General features: G+C 37.8%; 3 protein-coding genes and 1 pseudogene across 6 annotated transcripts; 2 read left to right on the top strand and 2 right to left on the bottom strand.

Annotated features, from left to right (window-relative positions):
- Positions 1–1,039: 1,039 nt before the first annotated feature.
- LOC103443551 (protein Rf1, mitochondrial-like) lies at positions 1,040–2,515 on the top strand (annotated as a pseudogene).
- A 4,328-nt stretch (positions 2,516–6,843) lies between these two features.
- LOC103443432 (TMV resistance protein N-like) lies at positions 6,844–13,907 on the bottom strand. Of its 4 annotated transcripts, XM_070819851.1 has the most exons (11): positions 13,503–13,900; positions 13,255–13,283; positions 12,523–12,675; positions 12,212–12,240; positions 11,830–11,993; positions 10,847–11,421; positions 9,387–10,491; positions 9,013–9,291; positions 7,968–8,900; positions 7,265–7,884; positions 6,844–7,111 (listed from the first exon to the last, which is right to left on the bottom strand). In XM_070819851.1, the coding sequence occupies exons 7-10, from the start codon at positions 10,389–10,391 to the stop codon at positions 7,267–7,269; spliced, it is 2,835 nt and encodes a 944-aa protein (XP_070675952.1). In that variant the 5' UTR covers positions 10,392–10,491; positions 10,847–11,421; positions 11,830–11,993; positions 12,212–12,240; positions 12,523–12,675; positions 13,255–13,283; positions 13,503–13,900; the 3' UTR covers positions 6,844–7,111; positions 7,265–7,266. The 4 variants fall into 4 exon arrangements, with proteins under 4 accessions (XP_070675952.1, XP_070675951.1, XP_070675954.1 ...); XM_070819850.1 differs by lacking the exon at positions 12,523–12,675 and having other exon boundaries at positions 13,503–13,907; XM_070819853.1 differs by lacking the exons at positions 11,830–11,993; positions 12,212–12,240; positions 12,523–12,675 and adding an exon at positions 12,830–13,034 and having other exon boundaries at positions 10,847–11,498.
- Positions 10,486–11,346, bottom strand: LOC139195392 (toll/interleukin-1 receptor-like protein). The gene is made up of 2 exons (XM_070820920.1): positions 11,002–11,346; positions 10,486–10,491 (listed from the first exon to the last, which is right to left on the bottom strand). The coding sequence occupies exons 1-2, from the start codon at positions 11,344–11,346 to the stop codon at positions 10,486–10,488; spliced, it is 351 nt and encodes a 116-aa protein (XP_070677021.1).
- Positions 13,908–17,004: 3,097 nt separating the features above from the next.
- On the top strand, positions 17,005–18,515 carry LOC139195224 (uncharacterized). The gene is made up of 2 exons (XM_070820370.1): positions 17,005–17,259; positions 17,341–18,515. Exon 2 carries the CDS (start codon positions 17,349–17,351, stop codon positions 18,402–18,404), a length of 1,056 nt encoding a protein of 351 aa, XP_070676471.1. The 5' UTR covers positions 17,005–17,259; positions 17,341–17,348; the 3' UTR covers positions 18,405–18,515.
- Positions 18,516–23,071: the final 4,556 nt, after the last annotated feature.

The following is a 23,071-nucleotide window of genomic DNA, read 5'->3' as shown; positions in this document are numbered from 1 at the left end:
GAATCATTGCTCAAATTGAGTTAAAGTTAAATGATGATTGTTACAATTTACTCAAAATCCTAAGAATAGTTTATACGAAGACAAAATATAAAAAAACTATGCTGTCAAAATCATACCAATCAGCCAATTTATACATTTCACGAAAAGCATGAATGTTGAAACAAAACTATAATAAAAACATGGTTGATCCTAATCATAATCAATATTCATCAATCTGAAATTAGATTAAATAAGAAATTTAATTGAACATCCACAATGTAAAATTCCGCGAAAATTCAAAATAAAATCAAAATAATAAAAGTACATTGTTATAGTGTAGGTTTCCTCCTAGCCTTAGCTATGCAGAATAGTTTTCCGTTAATGAAAATCACAAAGAATTGTACGAACTGAAAACTAACGGAAGAAAAACAGGACAGAGCTCTCAAATGGAGCCAAATCCTTGCCCTTATACCAAAATCGTCCTCGAACACCAAGAAAAATAGTAGAGAGCTTTCAAATGAAGATGAAGAGGATAACCACAAGACCTCCATCTCTAGGTAATCTTCCTTCTTTCATTTTTACCTTTCTGCAGAATCCAAGTAGTGGATTTCATTCCGACGCTGTTCGTGCTAATCCTACCTGTACGGATAGAATTGAACAAACCCATTTGGAATCGGAGAGTATGATCCAAACTCGATGCAAATCTGAAAAAATTAGGAAAGATGAAGCATTGGGTTACTTTAATTCCATGATTCAAACCAAACCCTTGCCCTCCATTTGGACTTTCAATTGTTTGTTTGGGGCACTCTCCAAGATGAAGCAATATTCTGCTGTCGTTTCTATGTGTAAACAGTTGATGGGATGTGCTCAATTCCGGCCTAATGTCTGTACAATGAATATTTTTCTGAATTGCTTGTGCCATCTAAACCGGGTGGATTTGGGTTTCTCTGTTTTAGCAATTACCCTTAAATGTGGTCTTCAACCCGATGCTCATTCTATAAACACTTTACTTCACGGGCTTTGCAAGTACGGTTTCTGGGCTGAGGCAATAGAGCTGTTCAAGTTAATAGAAGAGAAGGGATACAAATGGACTATGCAAGGCTGGGAAAACTTCTAAGGCACTCGAGATACTTACGAATATGTTGGAAGATGGAAGGTTCAAGCCCAAACAAGACTGCTACAATCCCATCATAGATAGCCTGTGTAAGGAAAGACAAATAGATGAGGCCTTGACCCTATTTAGAGATATGATCTACAAAAGTGTTGTACCGGGTATTATCACTTATACCACCTTGATTCATGGGTTATGCAACATGAGTCGCTGGGAAGAAGTGCTCTCTCTGTTTGACGAAATGGTGGATCATGGAGTCAGGCCAGATGTTGTCACCTATAACACTCTAATTTATGCCTTATACCAATCGGGGAGGTTTGAAAAAGCCAAGAGCTTCTTGATTTGCACGCTTAACAGTGGAATTTCACCCGATGTATACACATATAGTGTTCTTATCAGCTGTCTTTGCAAGGAGGAAAGAATTCAAGAAGCGCTTACTCTGTTTGAAAAGATGACAACGAATGGCCTAAAGCCTAATGTTGTCACTTTTAATAGCATGATTTCCGCATCATGCAAGTCTGGTAACTGGGAGGAAGGTGTGAGATTATTTAAAACCATGATTGGTTATGGAGTCTTGCCTGATATTGTTACATACAATTCTGTACTGGATGCTTTACGCAAGGAAGGGAAGACAGCAGAGGCACTGAATCTTGTGGAAGAAATGATCCATAAAAGGGGAAAAGCCTGATGTTGTGACGTACAACACCTTAATTAATGGATTGTGCCGTACAGCTCAATGGGAAGAAGCTACAAGGGTGTTTAATAGAATGTTGGATGAAGGTGTTGCCCCAGATGTTATCACTTACAACAGTTTAATCACTGGCATGTGCCGTACAGCTCAATGGGAAGAAGCCACAAGGTTGTTTGATGATATGGTAAGCCGGGGACTCTTGCCTGATACCGTTACTTTGGTAATACTTTTGGATGCTATCTGCAAAGATGGGATGACAGAAGAGACTCACAAAATATTTGAGGCAACAATTGAATACGGTATGAAACTCAGCACATTAACTTGCAGTGTGCTGGTTAGTGAACATTGTTTGCAGGGCAGAATGGATAAGGCGAAGGTGGTGTTGAACTTAATGGTGATTATGGGTTATGCGCCTGATATTGCTTCCTATAAAACCTTGGTCAACGGCTATATAAACGTTAACAGAATCGGTGAAGCTTTGAGGCTTGTTAAAGAAATGATCCAAATAGGATTGATGCCTGATCTGGAAATGCAACGAACTTTGGGGCGTTTTCGTCGTAAAAGCCATGTTGGATTAGCAGGGTAATGCTCAAATTGTCCAACATATATATAGTTGTATCCTAATTGTTGGCATTGTTGATGTACCTTAAACACAACCAGCTATATGATGTTTTATACAATCTTCAAACATTCGGTTGACTCTTCCTGTGGAAACATTTCTGTGGCCTTTTAAATGCTTAGCAAGATGGAATTCTATTCCATCAACTGAAGATGGTATAACAGGATCTTGTTTTGTAGATACCATATGCTCCAAGTAGCATTAAAGCATTGGGGTTCCACCTATATACAATTATGCAATTCCACTATTTCGATTCATTTTTATAACTTAATTGATAATCAAACAAGGTGCGCTCTCAATCAGAAGATATGACATTTAAGTTTTCTCGTATAAAACCTTTTGGTGTTTAAATCGAACATCCAAAATCCTACCAATCAATCAATTTATATAGTTCACTAAAAGCATGAATGTTGAAGCAAAACAAGAACACAAAAAAATAAAAAATAAAATGGTTGATCTTATGGATCATAACTAATAGAATAAATTGTAGCAATAGTCCCTCTACTTTAATCAAATTGGAGCAATGGTTCTTCAACTAAAAATCCATTACCATTGGTCCCTCAACTTATCAAAATGTGTAGCTATAGTCATTTTCATCGATTTTGTCAAAATTTTGTCAAAATAAGTTATGTTGGAATGACGATTTATACAATTAGAGTCCCTCAACTCATCAAAGTGTGTAATTATGGTCATTTTTGTCAACTACGTCAAAAATTTTGTTAAAACGAGTTATGTTGGAAGGACCATTGCTACAATTAGGTTAAAGTTAAATGACCATTTCTCCAGTTGAATTAAAGTTGAGGGACCAATGGTAATGAATTTTTAGTTGAGGGATCATAGCTGCACGTTTTGATGAGTTGATGGACCAATGGTAATGAATTTTTAGTTAAGGGATCATTGCTCCAATTGAGTTAAAGTTAAAGGACCATAACTACAATTTACTCTAACTAATATTCATCATTCCAAAAATAGATTAAACAAGAAATTCCACAATATAAATTTGACATTGAAAATCCAAAATAAAATCAAAATAATAAAAGTACATAGTTATAGTGTAGGTTTCTCTCCTAGCCTAGCTATGGAGATTAGGTTTCCGTAAACGAAAATCACAAAGAATCCTAAGAATTGAAAACTAACAGAAGAAAAACAGGAGAGAGCGCTAAAATGGAGCCAAATCCTTGCTTAAACACAAGAGAGAGATGAGAGGAATCGTATATCAATGGCCTTCTTGGACGCGTTGAAGAATGTGAAGTCGGGGTCGTCAAGTTTACTTCGGTATAGTTCACCAGTTTCTGGAAATAACTTCTTAAATAACATTAAGTAACATGAAATTACAGTAAATTTAAGTTTAAGTTGTAGTTTTTAAATATAAGATGTAGTTTTTAAATTGAAGTTGTTGTAATTTTTAAATTTAAATAATAAATTATGTTTGGCCTTATGACACTTTGTCCCTTGGTTGGAGATGATTTTTTATCACATGACTATGTTTGGCCCTCGGTTGGAGATGGTAAACAATATGACCTTGCACTGTTTATTAAAATATTAATTTCTTGAAGAGTCAGAGGGCTACTCCTTCGGTTATAGATGACCTAAATGCACAGTAACTTGGTGTTATAAAATATATTCTGTAAAATAATGAACTTACAAACCAATCACAATCCCACTGCGTTTTTTTTCATCCTTTATTTGTTTGGAAGCTCTTAATAATAGAAAGGCAATTTAGGTATTATGAAAGTTTCAGGTTTTTTTCTTTTTAATTACACAAGTTGTAGTCCTTAAAAAATTTGAAAAAATAAAGCGGTATTTAAGAACTTTTTAGAAACTTCACCTCTTTAGTCTTATATAGATATATAGATTATAACACTGTAAATACATGTCGCATATTTTATGTAATGAGCATAAGGGTAGTGTTTTTCGGAATACAGAATTAGGGTTTGAAACAAGAACCAATTGAAGACAGCTTCTTTTCAATTGCAGCTTGATTCTAGAGAAGGATTGAAATTCATGGGATTTCATGAACTGGGCTGAATCTGTGGAAGATGAAGATAAAGGTGATAACCACGAGACTTCCTAACTCAACAGGTACTCCTTCATTCATTTTTACCTTTCTGCACAAAAAAGATGGATTTCATTCCGCTGCTGGTAATGCTACTAGTACAGATAGATTTAAACAAACCCATTCGGAATCGGACAATTTGATTCAAACTCGATGCAAATCTGGAAAAATTAGGAAAGATGAAGCATTGGGGTACTTCGATTCCATGATTCAAACCAAACCCTTGCCCTCTATTTGGACTTTCAATTGTTTGTTTGGGGCACTCTCCAAGATGAAGGAATATTCTGCTGTGGTTTCTATGCGTAAACAGTTGATGGGTTGCGCTCAATTCCGACCTGATGTCAGTACGATGACTATTTTTCTGAATTGCGTGTGCCGTCTGAACCGGATGGACTTGGGTTTCTCTGTTTTAGCAATCACCCTTAAATACGGTCTTCAACCCAACGCTCATTCTATAAATACTTTGCTCCATGGACTTTGCAAGATAGTTCTCGGGCCGAGGCATTGGAGTTCTTCCAGGAAATCGAAGAGAAGGGATACACGTGCGATGAAATCACTTATGCGACCATGATCAATCGGCTATGCAAGGCTGGGAAAACTTCTAAGGCACTCGAGATACTTACGAATATGTTGGAAGATGGAAGGTTCAAGCCCAAACAAGACTGCTACAATCCCATCATAGATAGCCTCTGTAAAGAAAGACGAATAGATGAGGCCTTGACCCTATTTAGAGATATGATCTACAAAAGTGTTGTACCGGGTATTATCACTTATAACACTTTGATTCATGGGTTATGCAACATGAATTGCTGGGAAGAAGTGTTCTCTCTTTTTGAAGCAATGGAAGATCAAGGAGTCAGGCCAGATGTTCTCACCTACTCCGCTCTAATTTATGCATTGTGCCAATCGGGGAGGTTGGAAAAAGCCAAGAGCTTCTTGATTTGTATGCTTGACAGTGGAATTTCACCCAGTGTATACACATATACTGTTCTTATCAGCGGTATTTGCAAGGAAGAAAGAATTCAAGAAGCGCTTACTCTGTTTGAAAAGATGACAATGAGAGGCATAAAACCTGATCTTGTCACTTTTAATTGCTTGATTTCTGCTTCATGCAAGTCTGGTAACTGGGAGGAAGGTGTGAGTTTATTTAAAACCATGATTGGTTATGGAGCCTTGCCTAATATTGTTACATATAATTCTGTACTGGATGCTTTATGCAAGGAAGGGAAGACAGCAGAGGCACTGAATCTTGTGGAAGAAATGATCCGTAGAGAGGAAAGGCCTGATGTTGTGACTTACAGCTCCTTAATTAATGGATTGTGCTGGACCAGCCACTGGAGAGAAGCTACAAGGGTGTTTAATAGAATGCTGGATGAAGGTATTGCCCTAAATGTTATCACTTACAACAGTTTAACCAATGGCATGTGCCGTACAGCTCAATGGGAAGAGGCCACAAGGTTGTTTGATGATATGATAGGCCGGGGACTCTTGCCTGATACCGTTACTTTGGTAATACTATTGGATGCTGGGATGACAGAAGAGACTAACAAAATATTTGAGGCAACAATTGAATACGGTATGAAACTCAGCACAATAACTTGCAGTATGCTGGTTAGTGAATATTGTTTGCAGGGCAGAATGGAAAAGGCGAAGGTGGTCTTGAACTTAATGGTGATTATGGGTTATGCGCCTGATATTGCTTCCCATAAAACCTTGGTCAACAGAATCGGTGAAGCTTTGAGGCTTGTTAAAGAAATTATCCAGATAGGATTGATGCCTGATCTGGAAATGTAACAAACTTTGAGGCGTTTGCGTCTGAAAAGCCATATTGGATTAGCAGGGTAATGCTCAAATTGTCCAACATATATATAGCACAACCAGCAAGATGGAAATCTGCGGAAATATTTCGGTTGACTCATCCTGTGGAAACATTTCTGTGGCATTTTAAATGCTTAGCAAGATGGAATTCTATTCCATTAACTGAAGGCGGTATAACAGGATCTTGTTTTGTAGATACCATATGCTCCAAATAGCATTAAAGCATTGGGGTTCTGCCTATATACAATTATGCAATTCCACTATTTCAATTCATTTTTATAACTTTAACTGATAAACAAACAACGTGCGCCCTCAATCAGAAGCTATGACAATTAAGTTTTCTCAATATGAAAGCTTTTGGTGATTAAATCTCCATTTTGGATGTTCGATTTATGCCTACAACGACAAAATATAAAAAAAAACTACGTCATCAAAAGCATACCAATCAATCAATATATACAGTTCATTGAAAGCATGAATGTTGAAACGGAACTATACCAAGAAAAAAAGGGTTGATCCTATGGATCATAACTAATATTCATCATTCCAAAAATAGATTAAATAAGAAATTCCAACCTGAAAATCCAAAATAAAATCAAAATAATAGAAGTACATAGTTACAGTGTAGGTTTCTCTCCTAGCCGTAGCTATGGAGATTAGTTTTCCATAAACGAAAATCACAAAGAATTCTAAGAATTGAAAACTAACAGAAGAAAAACAGGAGAGAGCGTTAAAATGGAGCCAAATCCTTGCCTTAAACACGAGAGAGATGAGAGGAATCGTATATCAATGGCCTTCTTGGACGCGTTGAAGAATGTGAAGTCCCACGTCGGAAACCTGACCGAAATGAATACAGTTTATATTTCATGGTTTCACTATTTGCACTTTGTATAAAACCCCACACTTGTTGAGTTAGCAGAAGAAACACTTTCAAAACAAGAATGACCATCACAAAAACATGACTAGAGATTTGAAAATGTTGCAACTCACATTCAACCCTTGATCGCCAGCATCCTTTTCTTTTTTCTTGGTCGAACTTCACCTCCTACATCATCGTCATCTTCACCACCATCCTCGGGCATACTGAAATTTCCCAAGTGGACACCGCAGCCATTTAAGCCTTCTTGGACGCGTTGAAGAATGTGAAGTCCCACCTGGACACCGCAGCCTTTTAAGAGGGGCGCATCTGATGATCCGCAGCAAACACGAACTCGACACAGATACGGCTTTGATTGATCACCACCCTCATCCACCTTCGACTTTATGTGAGCCGGTAATGGAATATATGTTAGCCACACACGAGCTGCATCTGTCTTTTTTGATATTAATTGTATTAAAACATCACTCTCATATATACGTACTCCATTGACTGCAGTCTCTATCGTAAAATCGCAATATGCATTTTGCGTGTTTGTGAAAGCAGCACAGATAACAAGTATTGTGTTTTTCCATTTGAAAGTCCGAGGGATTTCAATAAATATTTCACATATACAACCAGGATCAGTTGTAGAGCCATCAACCCCCACACGTACGTCCTTACGGCAACTGAACCAATTTGGAACTTCACTGCCTGGAAGTATAATACTTGGCACTTCATAGCACTTCCACGCCTGTAAGATTCATATAATGAATGTTAATTAGTCGTTCATACTGGAAGAGTGGAAAAATGGAAAAGAGAGAGAGAGAACAGTGCCTGATGCAGTAATACGCTTGCCATCTTGGAGACATCCAAAGCCAAATTTTCGCATAGCCTTTGGCAATTAGACAAGTTCATCCAACGAATGAGTCTCGTGTCTCCGTCTACCCGTATCATCTCTGACAATGTTGGAAATATTTCCAGCAATATGCAATCACCAACGTTAATCCATCTTATATTTGGTGGAAGTTTTAAAATTTCTCGAAGTCTCTTGCAACCAGACAAATCAAGTGTCTCCAACCGCACAAATTTGCTAATGCATGCAGGAAGACTCTCAAAATTGCTATTACATAGACTAATTCTTTGTAATTTAGATAAGCAACCGAAATTTGCAAGGGTATCAATGTCCGATAAACTGCATTCATCAAAATATACTCTCTCTAGATTGGGAAGTGCTACTGACCCAAAGTTGTCAAGTGAAGTGTTTGAGTTAGTTGGAAGCTCCGGAGGGAGTGTAACAAGCTTTGGGCAGCCACTGAGACCAAGATGTTCAAGACGGGGCAGCGCATAAATGCTTTGCGGCAGATTTGCAAGGTTTTCACATTCATCTAACGATAAGCGTAAAAGCCCGGTGACATTTTCAATTGATGGAGGCAATTCTTTTATAGCAGTTCTAACAATTGTCAAATCACTTAGGCTTTCCATTTTGCCCACAATTTCCGGGAATATCTCAAACTTTTCACAACCGTAAAGATTAAAATACTCCAGAGATTTCAAGCTTATTGTTGTTGGAAACACTGTAAGCTTATCGCAGAAATTAAGTCCCAGGAATTCAAGTTTATTAAGAAATCCAACTGATGAATCAACCTCGGTTAAATTTCCGCAACATTCTAGATTCAACCTCACTAAGTTTGGAACTCCGGATAAGTCGGAGATTCTGGTTAAGTATTCACAGTCAGATAAATCTATAGAAGTCAGCTTCGTCAGGATCTGTGAAGAAAAAAAGAGAGGAAGGGATGAAAACATTTCAAAGGGGACACAGAAAAAAGAAAGACTCCTTACTCTTAAATAAAACAGAAAGAAAAGAGATCAACGTATGTACCTTAAATCCCTCCCCGAATCCTGTGATACGGCTGTTCCTCATGTTGAGTAGAACAAGATTCTTCGGAATTAAATTGAGCGGCAAAGATTTCAACGGACATTCAGGCCAATCAACGAACCTTAAGTTGTTGGGGAGGTAATCAACGGCTCCAGAAAACCGTCCATTACGGTTTATGAAAATTTTAAGATTTTTCATGTTGGAGAAGGTTGCAGGACTTAAGCATATCTCGTTATCCGATTCAAGCAGCTGCACCTTTATGCCTATAATGTTTTTCGTTCCCTAGTATGAAAATTCAAAAGTATTAACAATGCAAGTTCCATATAAAACAAAATGCATGTCTCATTAACAAATAAAATGTTGTCAAATGGACTTACTGTATTCTCCGTCAGAACACGATAAACATCGTCATGAAACCACAACCTGCTGCGCTCTCCAGGATCATTGGGTGATTGTTGGCGAACTACTTCTTTACCCACTTCTTCTACCAAATTGTGCATCCGTATAATACCATAATATATATTTACGAGGGCCTTCTGTATGAGTACGTCAATGCTATGCTTAGGGTTTAGCCCACAACCTTCTAATATTTCGATCACATAGTTACTTTTTTCCCCATTAAAGAAGCACGCAATGTCGAGAAAAACTTCCTTCACTATTTCATCCAATGCATCATAACTTATCTTGAAAACGTCTTGAATTTCTCGACTTTTGATCAGACCATCTAATATAGCTTGCCACATATCTATACTTTCACAGTACAAATGTGAACCTAAAACTCTCAAAACTAATGGAAGGCCTTGAGCACACCGTATTGCATGGTCTGCAAGTTCCGCATAACCATCCAAAGGTCCTTTGCTTTTGAAGGCATTCCAACTGAAGAGCTCGAGAGATTCATGATCGTTCAATTCCTTCACCTCGTATATCAAAATATTATGATGCTGAGCAGTTAACAGTTTCTTATCCCTCGTAGTTATGATAATTCTACTACCCACGCCAAACCAACCATCTGATCCCCCAGCTAAGCAGTGTAACTGTTTCATGTCGTTCACATCATCAAGAACTAAGAGAATCCTTTTACTGCTTAATCTTTCCTTAATTAAAGTGATTCCTTTATCAACATTGGCCACCTTCAACTTGTCTCCCAGTAGAATCTCATAAAGAAGTGTCTTTTGTAATTTGGCCAATCCTTTATCCGTCATTGAACTTTCTCCAACGCTACTGAGAAAGCAACTGCCTTCGAAGTTGTGGGAAATTAAATTATAAACAGCTTTGGCAATTGTTGATTTACCAATTCCACCAATCCCCCATAAACCTACCATACGGACATCATTTCCCCCGACATGTAAGAGGTTATTTATTTCTTCTGCACGAGACTCCATTCCAACTGGGTATTCGGCCACATCCAAATATGTACGGTTTAATACTTGCACGGAAATACCTTCAACAATGTTATGAATAAGTTCCGATTCATCTTTATGCCTGCAAGCATAAAATCACACGGAACATCTTATAAATGACATTTTCCCATGTTTTTTTAAAAGAGGGAAGAAAACACACACAAAAGTAGAACAGAATTTCCTTCTATTTATATTTACAAACCAATATTTTTTTTATAGTTTGGGAAGATTGGACAAAGGATGCTAGAGACACTAATTTGTACACTAAATTTGGACTCCAAATATGCACAAATGGATGACAAGGCCACAAATCGATGACATGTTGGGTCTTTTGATTCTTGATCCTATCTCAAAAAATTTAAATCTATATATACCAAAAGAGTAGAGAAATTGAAACAAGCGAAAGCAGAAGGATGTGTTAAAGTAATAATGTATACTTATCCAAGAGAGTCCACCCAGACAAATTTCCTGCTTCTGAAAGAGCTGGCCTCCATTTGTGGATCTTGTCAACGTTATCCTTATAATTGCACTCAAGGCCAGCAAGTCCATCACCAAAACAACCCTTCTGATTTCAAACATCCGAGGGACTCACCTTGTAAAATACCGGTATCACCATTTGCTGATTTGATTTCTTGCAGTCAATGATCTTAACAAGTTCGTCCAAGCACCACCTTGAGGAAGCATATTTTTCGGAGAATACAATGACAGAAATCCTCGACTCTTCAATCGCTTTGAGGAGCGCTGGTGATATTTCTTCTCCTCTTGAAAGGTAATCATCCATGAAGGTGTTAATTCCTTTTTGACGCAAAGCTCTACACAAATGGCCTGTGAAATTGTAGCGCGTGTCCTCGCCTCTGAAACTCAAGAATACATGGTATTTCCATGGTGGAGGAGAAGAAGATGAGGCAGCTGCTGCTGCTGCTGCTTCTTTAGCCATCGAAGCCAACGAGATGATTGTTGCAAACAGATGATTGTTTCAATAGAGTTTCAATTAATGTTCGACAGGCTATATCTGCGAAAAAAGTTTAAACAGAAGATGAGGAAGTAATGATTATGTCCAACCTTTGGGTCAACATTTGTGGGCTATATCTGCGAAAAAAGTTTAAACACAAAACCCCCAAAATTATAAAATCAAAATATAATGTACTACCCCTTCTCTCCCCTTTTTTCTTTCACCCTCCATTTCTGCAAATCACCTACCCCCCCTCTCTCCCTGTATACTCCCTACCTCTCTCATAATATCAAAACCCTCAAACCCAATTCAGTGCCTCATCAGAACCCCCATACAGAATCTAATTAAATTTTTACCCAAACAAAGAATTCAATTGTAATATTTTAAACTTGAAGAAAACAAATCCCACAGCTTTGGAAAAAAAAAAAAAAAAAAAAACCTCGCAGATGCAGGATTCAAAGAACTTACCACAAAACGTTAGCCTTTTTGGCTAAAAATCATCTTCAATCCAAATCAAAAAACTGAAGAAGCTTAAACTGGTTTGGTTTTTTAGCGAGCCAAGATTTGTGAGGGGCAGAAAAACCTAAAAGTATCCCGAACGATCCCAAATTTTGGAACTGATTTAAACCAACCTGCGATGAAATTATAGCCGCTTGAGAAATCTTCTTCAAATCAGAACAGAAAAGGCAGCACAGACTGCCTTTCCTGAATTTAAAAATGATAACAAAATTCAATATCCTTCACTTTGAATTGGAGATTAAGTAAAAAAAAAATTACCCACAAATCATCTACATATTCATAATTATGCATGAAAAGAAGAAATTCGAAAAGCAAAAATTAAATCACTTACATGGCAGGTACTCAGCAAGAACAGCATTTCTGCAAAACTCAAAATAATATTAATCAGAGAGAAACACTGAAAATAAATAAAAATAAAAAAAGTTCTCGCAAAGATCACTAAAACTAAGTGAAACTAATATGCAAATACAATGCATATATAGGGATTGTCCAGAGATCACTGAAAACTACATGCTTAACAGTGTTAGAAGAAAAATATTATTGGAATTATTGTATACTTTTGCTTTACATGTACACCGAGAGCTCTCTGACATTTGCATGTGCAGAGCTCTCTTTCCTCCTTTCCTTTCTTTTCTTCCTCACCTTTTGGTTCTTTCTCCTTAATCTAAGGAGATTGTTGTTTTGTTGTTAGTAGTTGCCATCACATCATCACATTCAAACCAACTTTAGTTAATTGAATTAACTTTAATAATTGTAATAGGAAGTAATGATTATGTCCAACCTCTCCCGTAATATCTGCAAAAAAAGTACTTCAAAAGTTTAAACACAAATCCCTACCTCTCCCGTAAAATCAAAACTCTCAAACCCAATTCAGTGCCTCATCAGAACCCATACAGAACTTTTACCCAAACAAAGAATTCAATTGTAATATTTTAAAATTGAAGAAAACAAATCCCACAGCTTGGGGGGGGGGAACTCCCAGATCCAGGATTCAAAACATTAGCCTGTTAGCCTAAAATCATCTTCAATCCAAATTAAAAAGCTGAAGAATCTTAAACTGCTTCGGTTTTTTTAGAGAGCCAAGATTTGTGAGGGACAGAAAAACCTAAAAATATCCCAAACGATCCCAAATTTTGGAACTGATTTAAACCAACCTGCCATGAAATTATAGCCGCTCGAGAAATCTTCTGCAAATCAGAACGGAAGAGGAAGCACAGACTGCCTTTCTTGAATTTAAAAATGATAACAAAATTCAATATCCTTTACTTTAAATTGAAGATAAAGTACCAAAAAAAAAACCCCCAAATCATCTACATATTCATAATTATGCACGAAAGTAGTAGCAATTCGAAAAGCAAAAATTAAATCACTTACATGGCAGGTATTCAGCAAGAATAGCATTTCTGCAAAACCCAGAATAATATTAATCAGAGAGTAACACTGAAAATAAATAAAAATAAAAATAAATTGAAAATTTTCCACCTTCAAGTTTCAAAAATATTACTTGGAATCCAGGTAAAACCCAGATCAGATTCTGGATGGGTTTATCAAAAATAATAATTTAATCAGAAATTAACACTGAAAATAAATAAAAAACATCAAAAAATATGAAATTTTCGTACCTCAAGTTTCTGGGTTTTACTGTGAAACCAAGGCTTTTCTGGGCTTAAAATTTCCTTCGAATTGGGACCAAATTCACGGTTTTTCAGCAAGATCGGAGGTTCGGGCTTTGGATCCGCTCGCGTGCAGCTTGAATCTCGCGAGATTTTGGCTCAAATTTCTGAGACTGAGGGCGACGGTCTTGGGCTCTCATCTCTGATTTCTGATCATAGATTTGTTCATACGGTGACGACGACGACGACGGTCTCAGCTGGTATATGCGATGTCAAGGGGTTTGCGGCTGGCAAGACTGAGAATGGCGAGAGAGAATCGGTGAGGGAGTGAGAAAAGGGAGGGATGAGGGATTTGACGGGTACACAGAGAGAGTAAGAGAGAAAAAAAAGAGGGAAAGAAAAAGGGTATGGAAAGCGTGCACATGAAGACACTTTTAAGCCTGATAATTGAAGTCTTTACTGTTTACGCGAAGATTTTGTTTAAATATTTAATTTTTGTATTATTTATCTTATCTTTTAATTTATTCTTATAATTAAAACTCAAAATTTTCAAATCATTTTCATTAGTTTTTTTTTTTTAATTGTTCTCCCCCAACTTTAGTAAGAGAGTCTAGTAAATAAAATGAAATTCGGACCCTGCACATTCATACAGTGCAATTTCTCTCAGTATCTTCCACATGGCTCCAGATACATTTGTCCCCATTGCTCTTTTTTTTAATTATATTTTACTATTGTTTCTGTGATGGTGCCGATATCTAATGAATCACAGTGTAACCTGAACATCATCAATTACGTCGACAAAACACAAACACCTGTGTTTTAATGCTTCAATACTCAATAAGCACCAGGCAAGTGCTCCAAGAGCGAGTCGACAAAACACACACACACTTTTCAAAGCCACAATGGCAAGTGCTCTTTTCTTTTCCATATTTTTTTCAAACAACTTGCACCAATTGTGCCCTCCAACTTTTCCACCTTTCGGCTTTCTTTTATTTTTTAAAAGAAAAGAAGTTCCACTTGCTCCAAGGGTAAATGAGTGGAATACAAAGCAAGAATTGTTCAGAAAAAGCACCGTGGATTATGATGTTAAGGAAAGCAAGACTTCCTATTCCTTAAGGCCTCGTTTGGCACGCCGTATAAAGCATCGGATAGGATAAATAATACGGGAGCAGTTGTTTGGTGCACTCTCGTACTAAATAAGCACCCGCTTAATTATCCGGCCCATCAAATTTTATACGGTTGACACCGTACTATTAAAACAGCCCAAAAGCTCCGGATAATTAGTCGGGACGTTGTCCTCTCCAACTTCACGAAGCCGCCGTTAACGACTTCTCAAAGTGGGCCTTCGAGCAGTTCCTCGACGAGTTTTCCACCCTAGGCGCCACTCCTCTGCAGTCATTCTCCGACTAATTTCTCGTCTCGTCCGACGGAAAGCACACAGAGGAACAAAGAAGAGAGTGAGAGAGAGACAAAAAGAGACCAGTAGCAAAATAACATATTCCACAGGGATATACAGAAAGGGGCGGATGGAAGCTAAGGAATTCGCCAACTGGAGGTGTCACTCAGCTCTTCCCCTCCTCCAAATCGAATTTTGTCAATGCTTTTCCCCAACCTAATGCCCAAAATCAGTCAGCCCCATTTTTCTCTCTGATGAGTGTTCTTGGTTTGTTGAAAAAAAGGTGTCCTCCGTGAATTTCCTTCCAATTGTTTTTTAGGACAAATAGAAAACAAATTCCTTTGTGTGAATTTTCTTGGTTTGTGGTGTGTTTTTTTGCTGGGTTGATTTGTAGCTAAAAAAAGAGAAGGATTGGGAAAAAAAAGATGAGAATTTGAAAGGTGGGTTTTGTTGGGTTTCTTGTTGCTACCTTTGTGGTGGGGTTTAGTTCATGGGAGCAGACGGGGAAGAAGAATAAGGGATAGAAAGGGAGGGAGTGAGTTTTGGGGGGGGGGTGTGCGGCAGAGAGATCTGGAACAAGAGAGATGATTTCAGTTTTTTTTTTTAAATTTTATTTTAAGTTTGATTCCTTCTATCCGATATAATACCAAACACAGTATAAATAATACGGTCATTAGTCCGATACTGCATCAAACGCCCGACTAATTTAGGCAGTACTATCCGATGACTATTTATCCTATCTGACAGAAATAGTCAGTACAGTCCGAGCTGCCAAACGAGGCCTAGTATAAAGCAATTGACAGATACCACGTAGTAATCAAATAAACTGCAAATCACAATATTACCTACTCCAAAGACTTCCCTATTCATAATAGTATAAAGCAATTGAAGTCTTCACTGTTTACATGAAGACTTTGTAAATAAGGTTAGTTTATTTTTTGTAAAATAAATATATGTCCAAAGCATTTTCTGTAAGGCTTATTTCAATAAAATAAACATACGAACGACGACTGAGAAAAATCATCAGAGATTAGACCAAAAAAAAAAAAACATAAAAAATGTAAAGGACGAAATTGCTCAGCAATTTCTTTGCATAAGCCATGCGATTTCAAACGGAATAAAAGGTTATAATATATATCTTTAGAGGAGGATCTCCGCCAGAAAAGTAAAAGATGAGTGAGAGACCAACAATCACAAAAGTGTTGTAAATGATGGGTATGTTTGCCCACATGTGTATAGTAATGTGTATAGTAAAGTATCACATGTGTACTATATACTCATAAGCTAAATAGTAATGTTTTGTAATTTTCCATTGAAGTAGCTCTATAAATAGAGCAATTCAATTGTGCAAAGATTAGTGAATGAGAAGAAGAAAGAAAAGAGAAATATATCTAATAGCAATAATATAAATTACTTCCTCTGCAACAGCTTGTGTCGGTATATTACTCTGCAACTGCTTCGTTCCTTCACCGAGTAAAGGTTATCTCTCTATAAATTTTGCCTATTTATAACACGTTATCAGCACGACTCTCTAATCTTTTTCTCATTTCCTTTCACCAAAAGAAAAAAAATGTTTCCTCTAAGGTTTTTTCTGTTCTTCTTCTTCCTCTCCCTCAATTGCTGGGTATACCCTCGCGAAGAACTGTTTGCACCATGTTTACTTCTAGTTCTCCAACTAACTGTCACTTATATCTTTGATTTCTTGTTTGGTGTAGATATTGACTACTAACCCACTGATTATTTATGCAATCCAAGATTGTGCGGTTCTATCGCCTATCTTGGACTGCAGATCTAATTTTACTGCAAATTTTAAGTGGAGCGGTATAATCGCCCGCTCTATCCTGCATATTTAAATTTTCCCGTTATTTAATTTTATCGCAATTTTAGGTGGTGTGAAATAATCACCCATCCTGCTTTGCATATTTAATTTTATTGCAATTTTAGGTGGTGCGGTATAATCGTCCACCCTGCTTTGCATATTTAATTTTATTGCAATTTTAGGTGGTGCGGTATAATCGTCCACCCTGCTTTGCATATTTAATTTTATTGCAATTTTAGGTGGTGCGGTATAATCGTCCACCCTGCTTTGCATATTTAATTTTATTGCAATTTTAGGTGGTGCGGTATAATCGTCCACCCTGCTTTGCATATTTAAATTTTATCGCAATTTTAGGTGGTGCGGTATAATCGTCCACCTTGCTCTACATATTTAAATTTTCCTGCTGTTTAAAGTAGTGCGGGATAATCACCCATCCTATACTTATTTCGATGAGAATGGTGCGGTACAATTGCCCTTCTCATTAATTGTGTAAATCTCGAGCCTGAAGTTTCGAGTACTTATCATTTTGGCCTGAAGATCAAAAAAAATTTGTAAGAACCAGAAGTTCTAACAATATATTTCTCCAGTACACATATTACTGCAAGTTCTTACACACCTCATTTTTCTTTCAGAAAAGAAAATGGCAAACTTGGCAAAGCTTGATTTTGCTGCCCTGGACATTACTGGAAAGAATTACCTTACATGGGTACTGGATACCAAGATCCATCTGGAAGCAGCAAATCTTGGAGATACCATCAAGGAAGAAAGCAGTTCATCCTCTCAAGATCGAGCAAAGGCCATGATTTTTATTCGTCGCCATCTTGATGAGGCACTAAAGAGCGAGTACTTAACGGTTGAAGATCCGTTAGCCCTTTGGAACGCCTTGAGAAGCAGATACAATCACCAGACAACGGTGATTCTTCCAAAAGCTCGCTATGACTGGACTCACCTAAGGATCCAGGATTTCAAATCAGTGGCTGAGTACAATTCGGCGTTGTTCAGAATTACCTCTCAGATGAAACTCTGTGGGGATACTATCACTGAGGAAATGTTATTGGAAAAGACTTTCAGCACATTCCACGCCTCTAACATGGTACTGCAACAACAGTATAGAGCGCGAGGCTTCACTGAATACAACCAGCTGATATCTGTGCTCTTGGTGGCTGAACAGAACAATGAGCTTCTCATGAAAAACCATAATTCCCGACCTACTGGATCAGCACCGTTCCCAGAAGTGAATGTTGCGTCCCTTGAAAGAAATACCATATCCTCCCGTGGCAATAATTACAAACGAGGACGTGGTCACAAGCAAGGTCGGTGGAAAGGAAAAAGCAAGAACCATGGTGTCCAGTTTCACAACCAGGTTCCAAGGTATAATCCAGGCCCGAGCTTTAAAAATACCAATCGCCAGAAAGGAAAAGCTCAAGTGAACACTCCTAGAAATCATGAAGGAGGTTGCCATAGGTGTGGTGGCAACGGACATTGGGCGCGTACTTGTCGCACCCCAAAGCATCTGGTGGAACTATATCAAGCCTCTTTCAAGGAGAAGGGTGTCGAGATCAATTTCCTTGACCAGGCTAAACCAATGGAAACCCCTGATCCAGTGACCAATTTATCAGGACAGTTAAACACAACCCACCTGGATGCTACAGACTTTATTAATGAAAGAGGGAATGAAGTTTATGGGTCCGATTGAATTATTTATGTTTAATGTACTCATGTTATTTGTACCTGTGGTTTAATGCTCGCATTTTCAATTCAATAAAAGTAGTATTCCAGTATGAATAAATTGCTTTTTCTTTACTCAGAGATCATGGATAAAAATTATGGTTATTCTCAAAACAAGATCAATGGCGGAGACTTTTGTCTTGCAGATAGCGCAACCACGCATTCAATACTTCGAGACCGAAAGTATTTCTCGAATTTGGTACTTGCAAAAGTAAAGGTAACAACAATATCAGGACCATCAGATGTAATTGAAGGCTCAGGAAAAGCCCAGATTATGTTACCAAATGGAACAATATTGTCTATAAAGAATGCATTATATGCTACTCGGTCCATTCGAAATTTGTTGAGTTTTAAAGACATACGTTTAAATGGATACCACCTTGAAACGAAAAGTGTAGAAAATGTGGAATATTTATGCATTACCTCCAACGATACCCAGAAGCGTATATTGGAGAAGTTGCATGGTTTATCGAGTGGATTGTATTGTACATACATAAAGACAGTTGAGGCATATACTGTCATGAACCATAAGTTCATTGATTCAAAGGTTTACATGCTTTGGCATGACCGTCTAGGTCATCCAGGATCCACCATGATGCGTAGAATCATTACCAACTCTAATGGACATCCATTACTGAGCAGACACATTAATGTCCCGAATGATAATCCTTGCAAGGCTTGTTCCCAAGGGAAGTTGGTAATTAGACCATCACAACTAAAGGTTGATGATGAATCCCCATCATTTTTGCAAAGAATTCAAGGGGATATTTGTGGACCTATTCAACCACCTTGTGGACCATTTCGATATTTTATGGTTTTGGTTGATGCATCTACCCGATGGTCACATGTTTGCCTATTGTCTACTCGAAATGTAGCTTTTGCGAGACTTCTTGCTCAGATAATTAAGTTGCGAGCACAGTTCCCAGATCATCCCATTAAGTCCATTCGACTTGATAACGCTGGTGAATTTACGTCTCAAACCTTTGATGATTACTGTATGGCACTGGGCATTAATGTTGAACACCCTGTTCCTCATGTCCATACTCAAAATGGTTTAGCAGAGGCATTTATCAAGCGGCTTCAATTAATAGCCCGCACTCTGCTCATGAAAACGAAATTGCCAGTTTCTACATGGGGACATGCCATATTACATGCTGCATCATTGGTTAGATTGAGACCCATAGCCAACCACCAATACTCATCAATACAACTCGTGTTTGGACATCAGCCAAATATTTCACATTTACGAGTTTTTGGTTGTGCTGCTTATGTGCCTATTGCACCACCACAACGAACTAAAATGGGACCTCAGCGCAGATTGGGAATTTATGTGGGTTTTGATTCACCATCTATCATTAGATATTTGGAACCTTTGACTGGTGATGTGCTTACAGCTCGTTTTGCTGATTGTCATTTTGATGAGACAATTTTCCCGTCGTTAGGGGGAGAAAAGACCGTTCCAGAAGAACGACAAGAGCTAACATGGGTTGTTCCCACCTTATCTCATTTTGATCCAAGAAGCACTCAATGTGAAAACGAAGTGAAAAGAATCGTTCATCTTCAAGGTATTGCTAATCAAATGCCAGATGCATTTAATGATGCTTCGAAAGTGACACAGTCATATATACCGGCTGCAAACGCACCTGCAAGAATTGATGTCCCTGTTGGACAAAATAAAGTGGCAGCGAATGATTCATCCAGTGCACGCCTGAAGCGTGGTAGACCCCCAGGTTCAAAAGATTCAGCTCCTCGAAAGAGAAAGATGAGGGCCCAATTGAACCCAAATGATATCATTCAAGAAAAGGAATTGAATGATAAATCCACAATTCGTGACTCTGTACTTCCAGAAAAAGAAAATGTCCTTGATGAGACACATGTCCCTGAAGAGACAGAAGTACATGAAAGTAAAGAAATATCCATAAATTATGCATGTACTAATGAATTGTGGGATCGAAATGAAATAATCATCGATGACATGTTTGCATTTGCAATAGCCACTGAAATCATATTAAGTGATGATATTGAGCCCCGCTCTGTTGATGAATGCAAACAGAGACAAGATTGGCCTAAGTGGAAAGATGCAATCCAGGCAGAATTAAAATCCTTGGAAAGACGAAGTGTTTTTGGACCAGTAGTCCAAACCCCGCCTGGTGTGAACCCTGTAGGTTATAAATGGGTATTCACAAGGAAACGCAACGAGAAAAACGAGATTGCAAGATATAAAGCACGACTCGTTGCACAAGGTTTTTCACAAAGACCTGGAGTTGATTATGAAGAGACATACTCTCCTGTAATGGATGCAATTACGTTTCGTTACTTAATAAGTTTGGTGATTTCAGAAAAACTTGACATGCGACTTATGGATGTCATCACCGCGTATCTATATGGAGAATTAGATACTGACATATATATGAAAGTCCCAGAAGGACTTAAGTTGCCTGAAGCAACTAACAAACCACGGGGTATGTTCTCAATCAAATTAAGGCGATCACTATATGGGCTGAAACAATCTGGGCGAATGTGGTATAATCGTCTCAGTGAGTATTTGATTAAAGAAGGATATGCCAACAATGTCATCTGCCCTTGTGTGTTCATTAAGAAATCAAATACTGGATTTGCTATAGTGGCAGTATATGTCGATGATATGAACCTAGTTGGAACCCCCGAAGAGCTCAACAAAACTGCTGAATATCTGAAAAACGAATTTGAAATGAAAGACCTTGGGAAAACCAAATATTGTCTAGGCCTGCAGATCGAGCATTGTGTTAGTGGAATTTTGGTCCATCAATCAGCTTACATTGAAAAAATACTGAAGCGATTTGGCATGGACAAAGCTTATCCACTTAGCACCCCAATGGTCGTTCGTTCTTTGGACATTAAGAAAGATCCATTTCGTCCAAAAGAAGATGATGAACTGGTCCTTGGTCCAAAAGTACCATATTTGAGCGCAATAGGTGCTTTATTGTATTTAGCACAATGTACTAGACCAGATATAGCTTTTTCAGTTAACTTGTTAGCCAGGTACAGCTCTGCTCCAACAATTCGTCATTGGAAGGGAGTCAAAGATGTTCTACGATACCTTCGTGGGACAACAGATATGGGTCTCTTCTACTCAGACAAGCCCACAAATGAACAAATCCTTGTTGGATACGCAGATGCTGGTTTTCTCTCCGATCCGCATAAAGCCCGCTCACAAAATGGATATGTGTTCACTAATGGAGATACTGCAATTTCATGGCGATCAACAAAGCAAACGCTAGTTGCAACATCTTCCAATCATTCGGAAATAATTGCTTTACATGAAGCAAGTCGTGAATGTTCTTGGTTAAGATCAATGATCCATCACATCCGGAATTCATGTGGTCTACCTTCAAAGACAGACACTCCAACTGTCATCCATGAAGATAATGCAGCCTGTGTCGCCCAAATGAAGGAAGGATTTATCAAAGGTGATAAGACTAAACACATATCTCCAAGATTTTTCAGCGCACATGAGCTTCAGAAGGCTAAAGTTCTTGAAGTCAGACAAATCCGTTCCAATGAAAATTTAGCAGACTTGTTCACCAAATCTCTACCAAAGTGCACATTTCAGAAGTTGGTACAGGGAATCGGATTACGTCGGCTTACAGATTTGAAAAATGCGGAATCAGGGGGAGATACAATTCAGGGGGAGCATCCATGATACATGCATGTTGTACTCTTTTTCCTTCGCTTAGGATTTTTCCCACTGGGTTTTTCCTATCAAGGTTTTAACGAGGCAACCTAAGCATGCTCAACACCATCCGGGTAAAGTTGTACTCTTTTTCCTTCGCTATGGTTTTTTCCCACAGGGTTTTTCCAAGCAAGGTTTTAATGAGGCAACTGATGTTGATATGTGGGCATCCAAGGGGGAGTGTTGTAAATGATGGGTATGTTTGCCCACATGTGTATAGTAATGTGTATAGTAAAGTATCACATGTGTACTATATACTCATAAGCTAAATAGTAATGTTTTGTAATTTTCCATTGAAGTAGCTCTATAAATAGAGCAATTCAATTGTGCAAAGATTAGTGAATGAGAAGAAGAAAGAAAAGAGAAATATATCTAATAGCAATAATATAAATTACTTCCTCTGCAACAGCTTGTGTCGGTATATTACTCTGCAACTGCTTCGTTCCTTCACCGAGTAAAGGTTATCTCTCTATAAATTTTGCCTATTTATAACAAAAAGTATAATATATATCTTTAAAGGATGAGGGCTCCTTTACGTGTTTTAGGTACAAAGTTGCAAATATTTTAAGTTAGTTGACGACAATTTATTTCAATAAAGTCGACAAAGCGGCACATGCCTCCCTTCAAGTGCTTTACCTTTACATACAAAATTGCGAATTTTTTCAGTCAGTTAATGAACAATTTCTTTTGAGAAATTTCCGAACGCTTGGGTATTTTTTTTCTAATTCCAAGAAAAAATAAAAAAACAAATGAATTTCAAACTATAAAATCATGGAGAGATGAAGATTGAGAATCCTCATATTTAGGATTATGGCTTACCTTCTATTGCGCTCAATGCCATTAATTTCCCATTTATTTTGTCTTTATCGTTAAAACTCAAAGTTTTCAAGTCCTTTTCATTAGTTTTCATTTTTATTATTACT

The sequence above is a fragment of the Malus domestica genome, chromosome 04, assembly GCF_042453785.1.
Source record: "Malus domestica chromosome 04, GDT2T_hap1".
NCBI classification, from domain to species: Eukaryota; Viridiplantae; Streptophyta; class Magnoliopsida; order Rosales; family Rosaceae; genus Malus; species Malus domestica.
Note: the sequence above shows the minus strand (reverse complement) of the source record. Positions and strands in the feature narration are given on the sequence as shown.

What these genes read in the sequence shown, in the direction of transcription:
- LOC103443432 (XM_070819850.1), bottom strand. Translation starts at nt 10,391, where the DNA reads ATGGAGTCTCGTGCAGAAGAAATAAATAACCTCTTACATGTCGGGGGA. An exon ending in GATTCGGGGAGGGATTTAAG is followed by an intron (nt 8,901 to 9,012) that starts GTACATACGTTG and finishes TTTTCTTCACAG; the next exon opens with ATCCTGACGAAGCTGACTTC. An exon ending in CAAGCGTATTACTGCATCAG is followed by an intron (nt 7,885 to 7,967) that starts GCACTGTTCTCT and finishes TGAATCTTACAG; the next exon opens with GCGTGGAAGTGCTATGAAGT.
- LOC139195392 (XM_070820920.1), bottom strand. Translation starts at nt 11,346, where the DNA reads ATGGCTAAAGAAGCAGCAGCAGCAGCAGCTGCCTCATCTTCTTCTCCT.
- LOC139195224 (XM_070820370.1), top strand. Translation starts at nt 17,349, where the DNA reads ATGGCAAACTTGGCAAAGCTTGATTTTGCTGCCCTGGACATTACTGGA.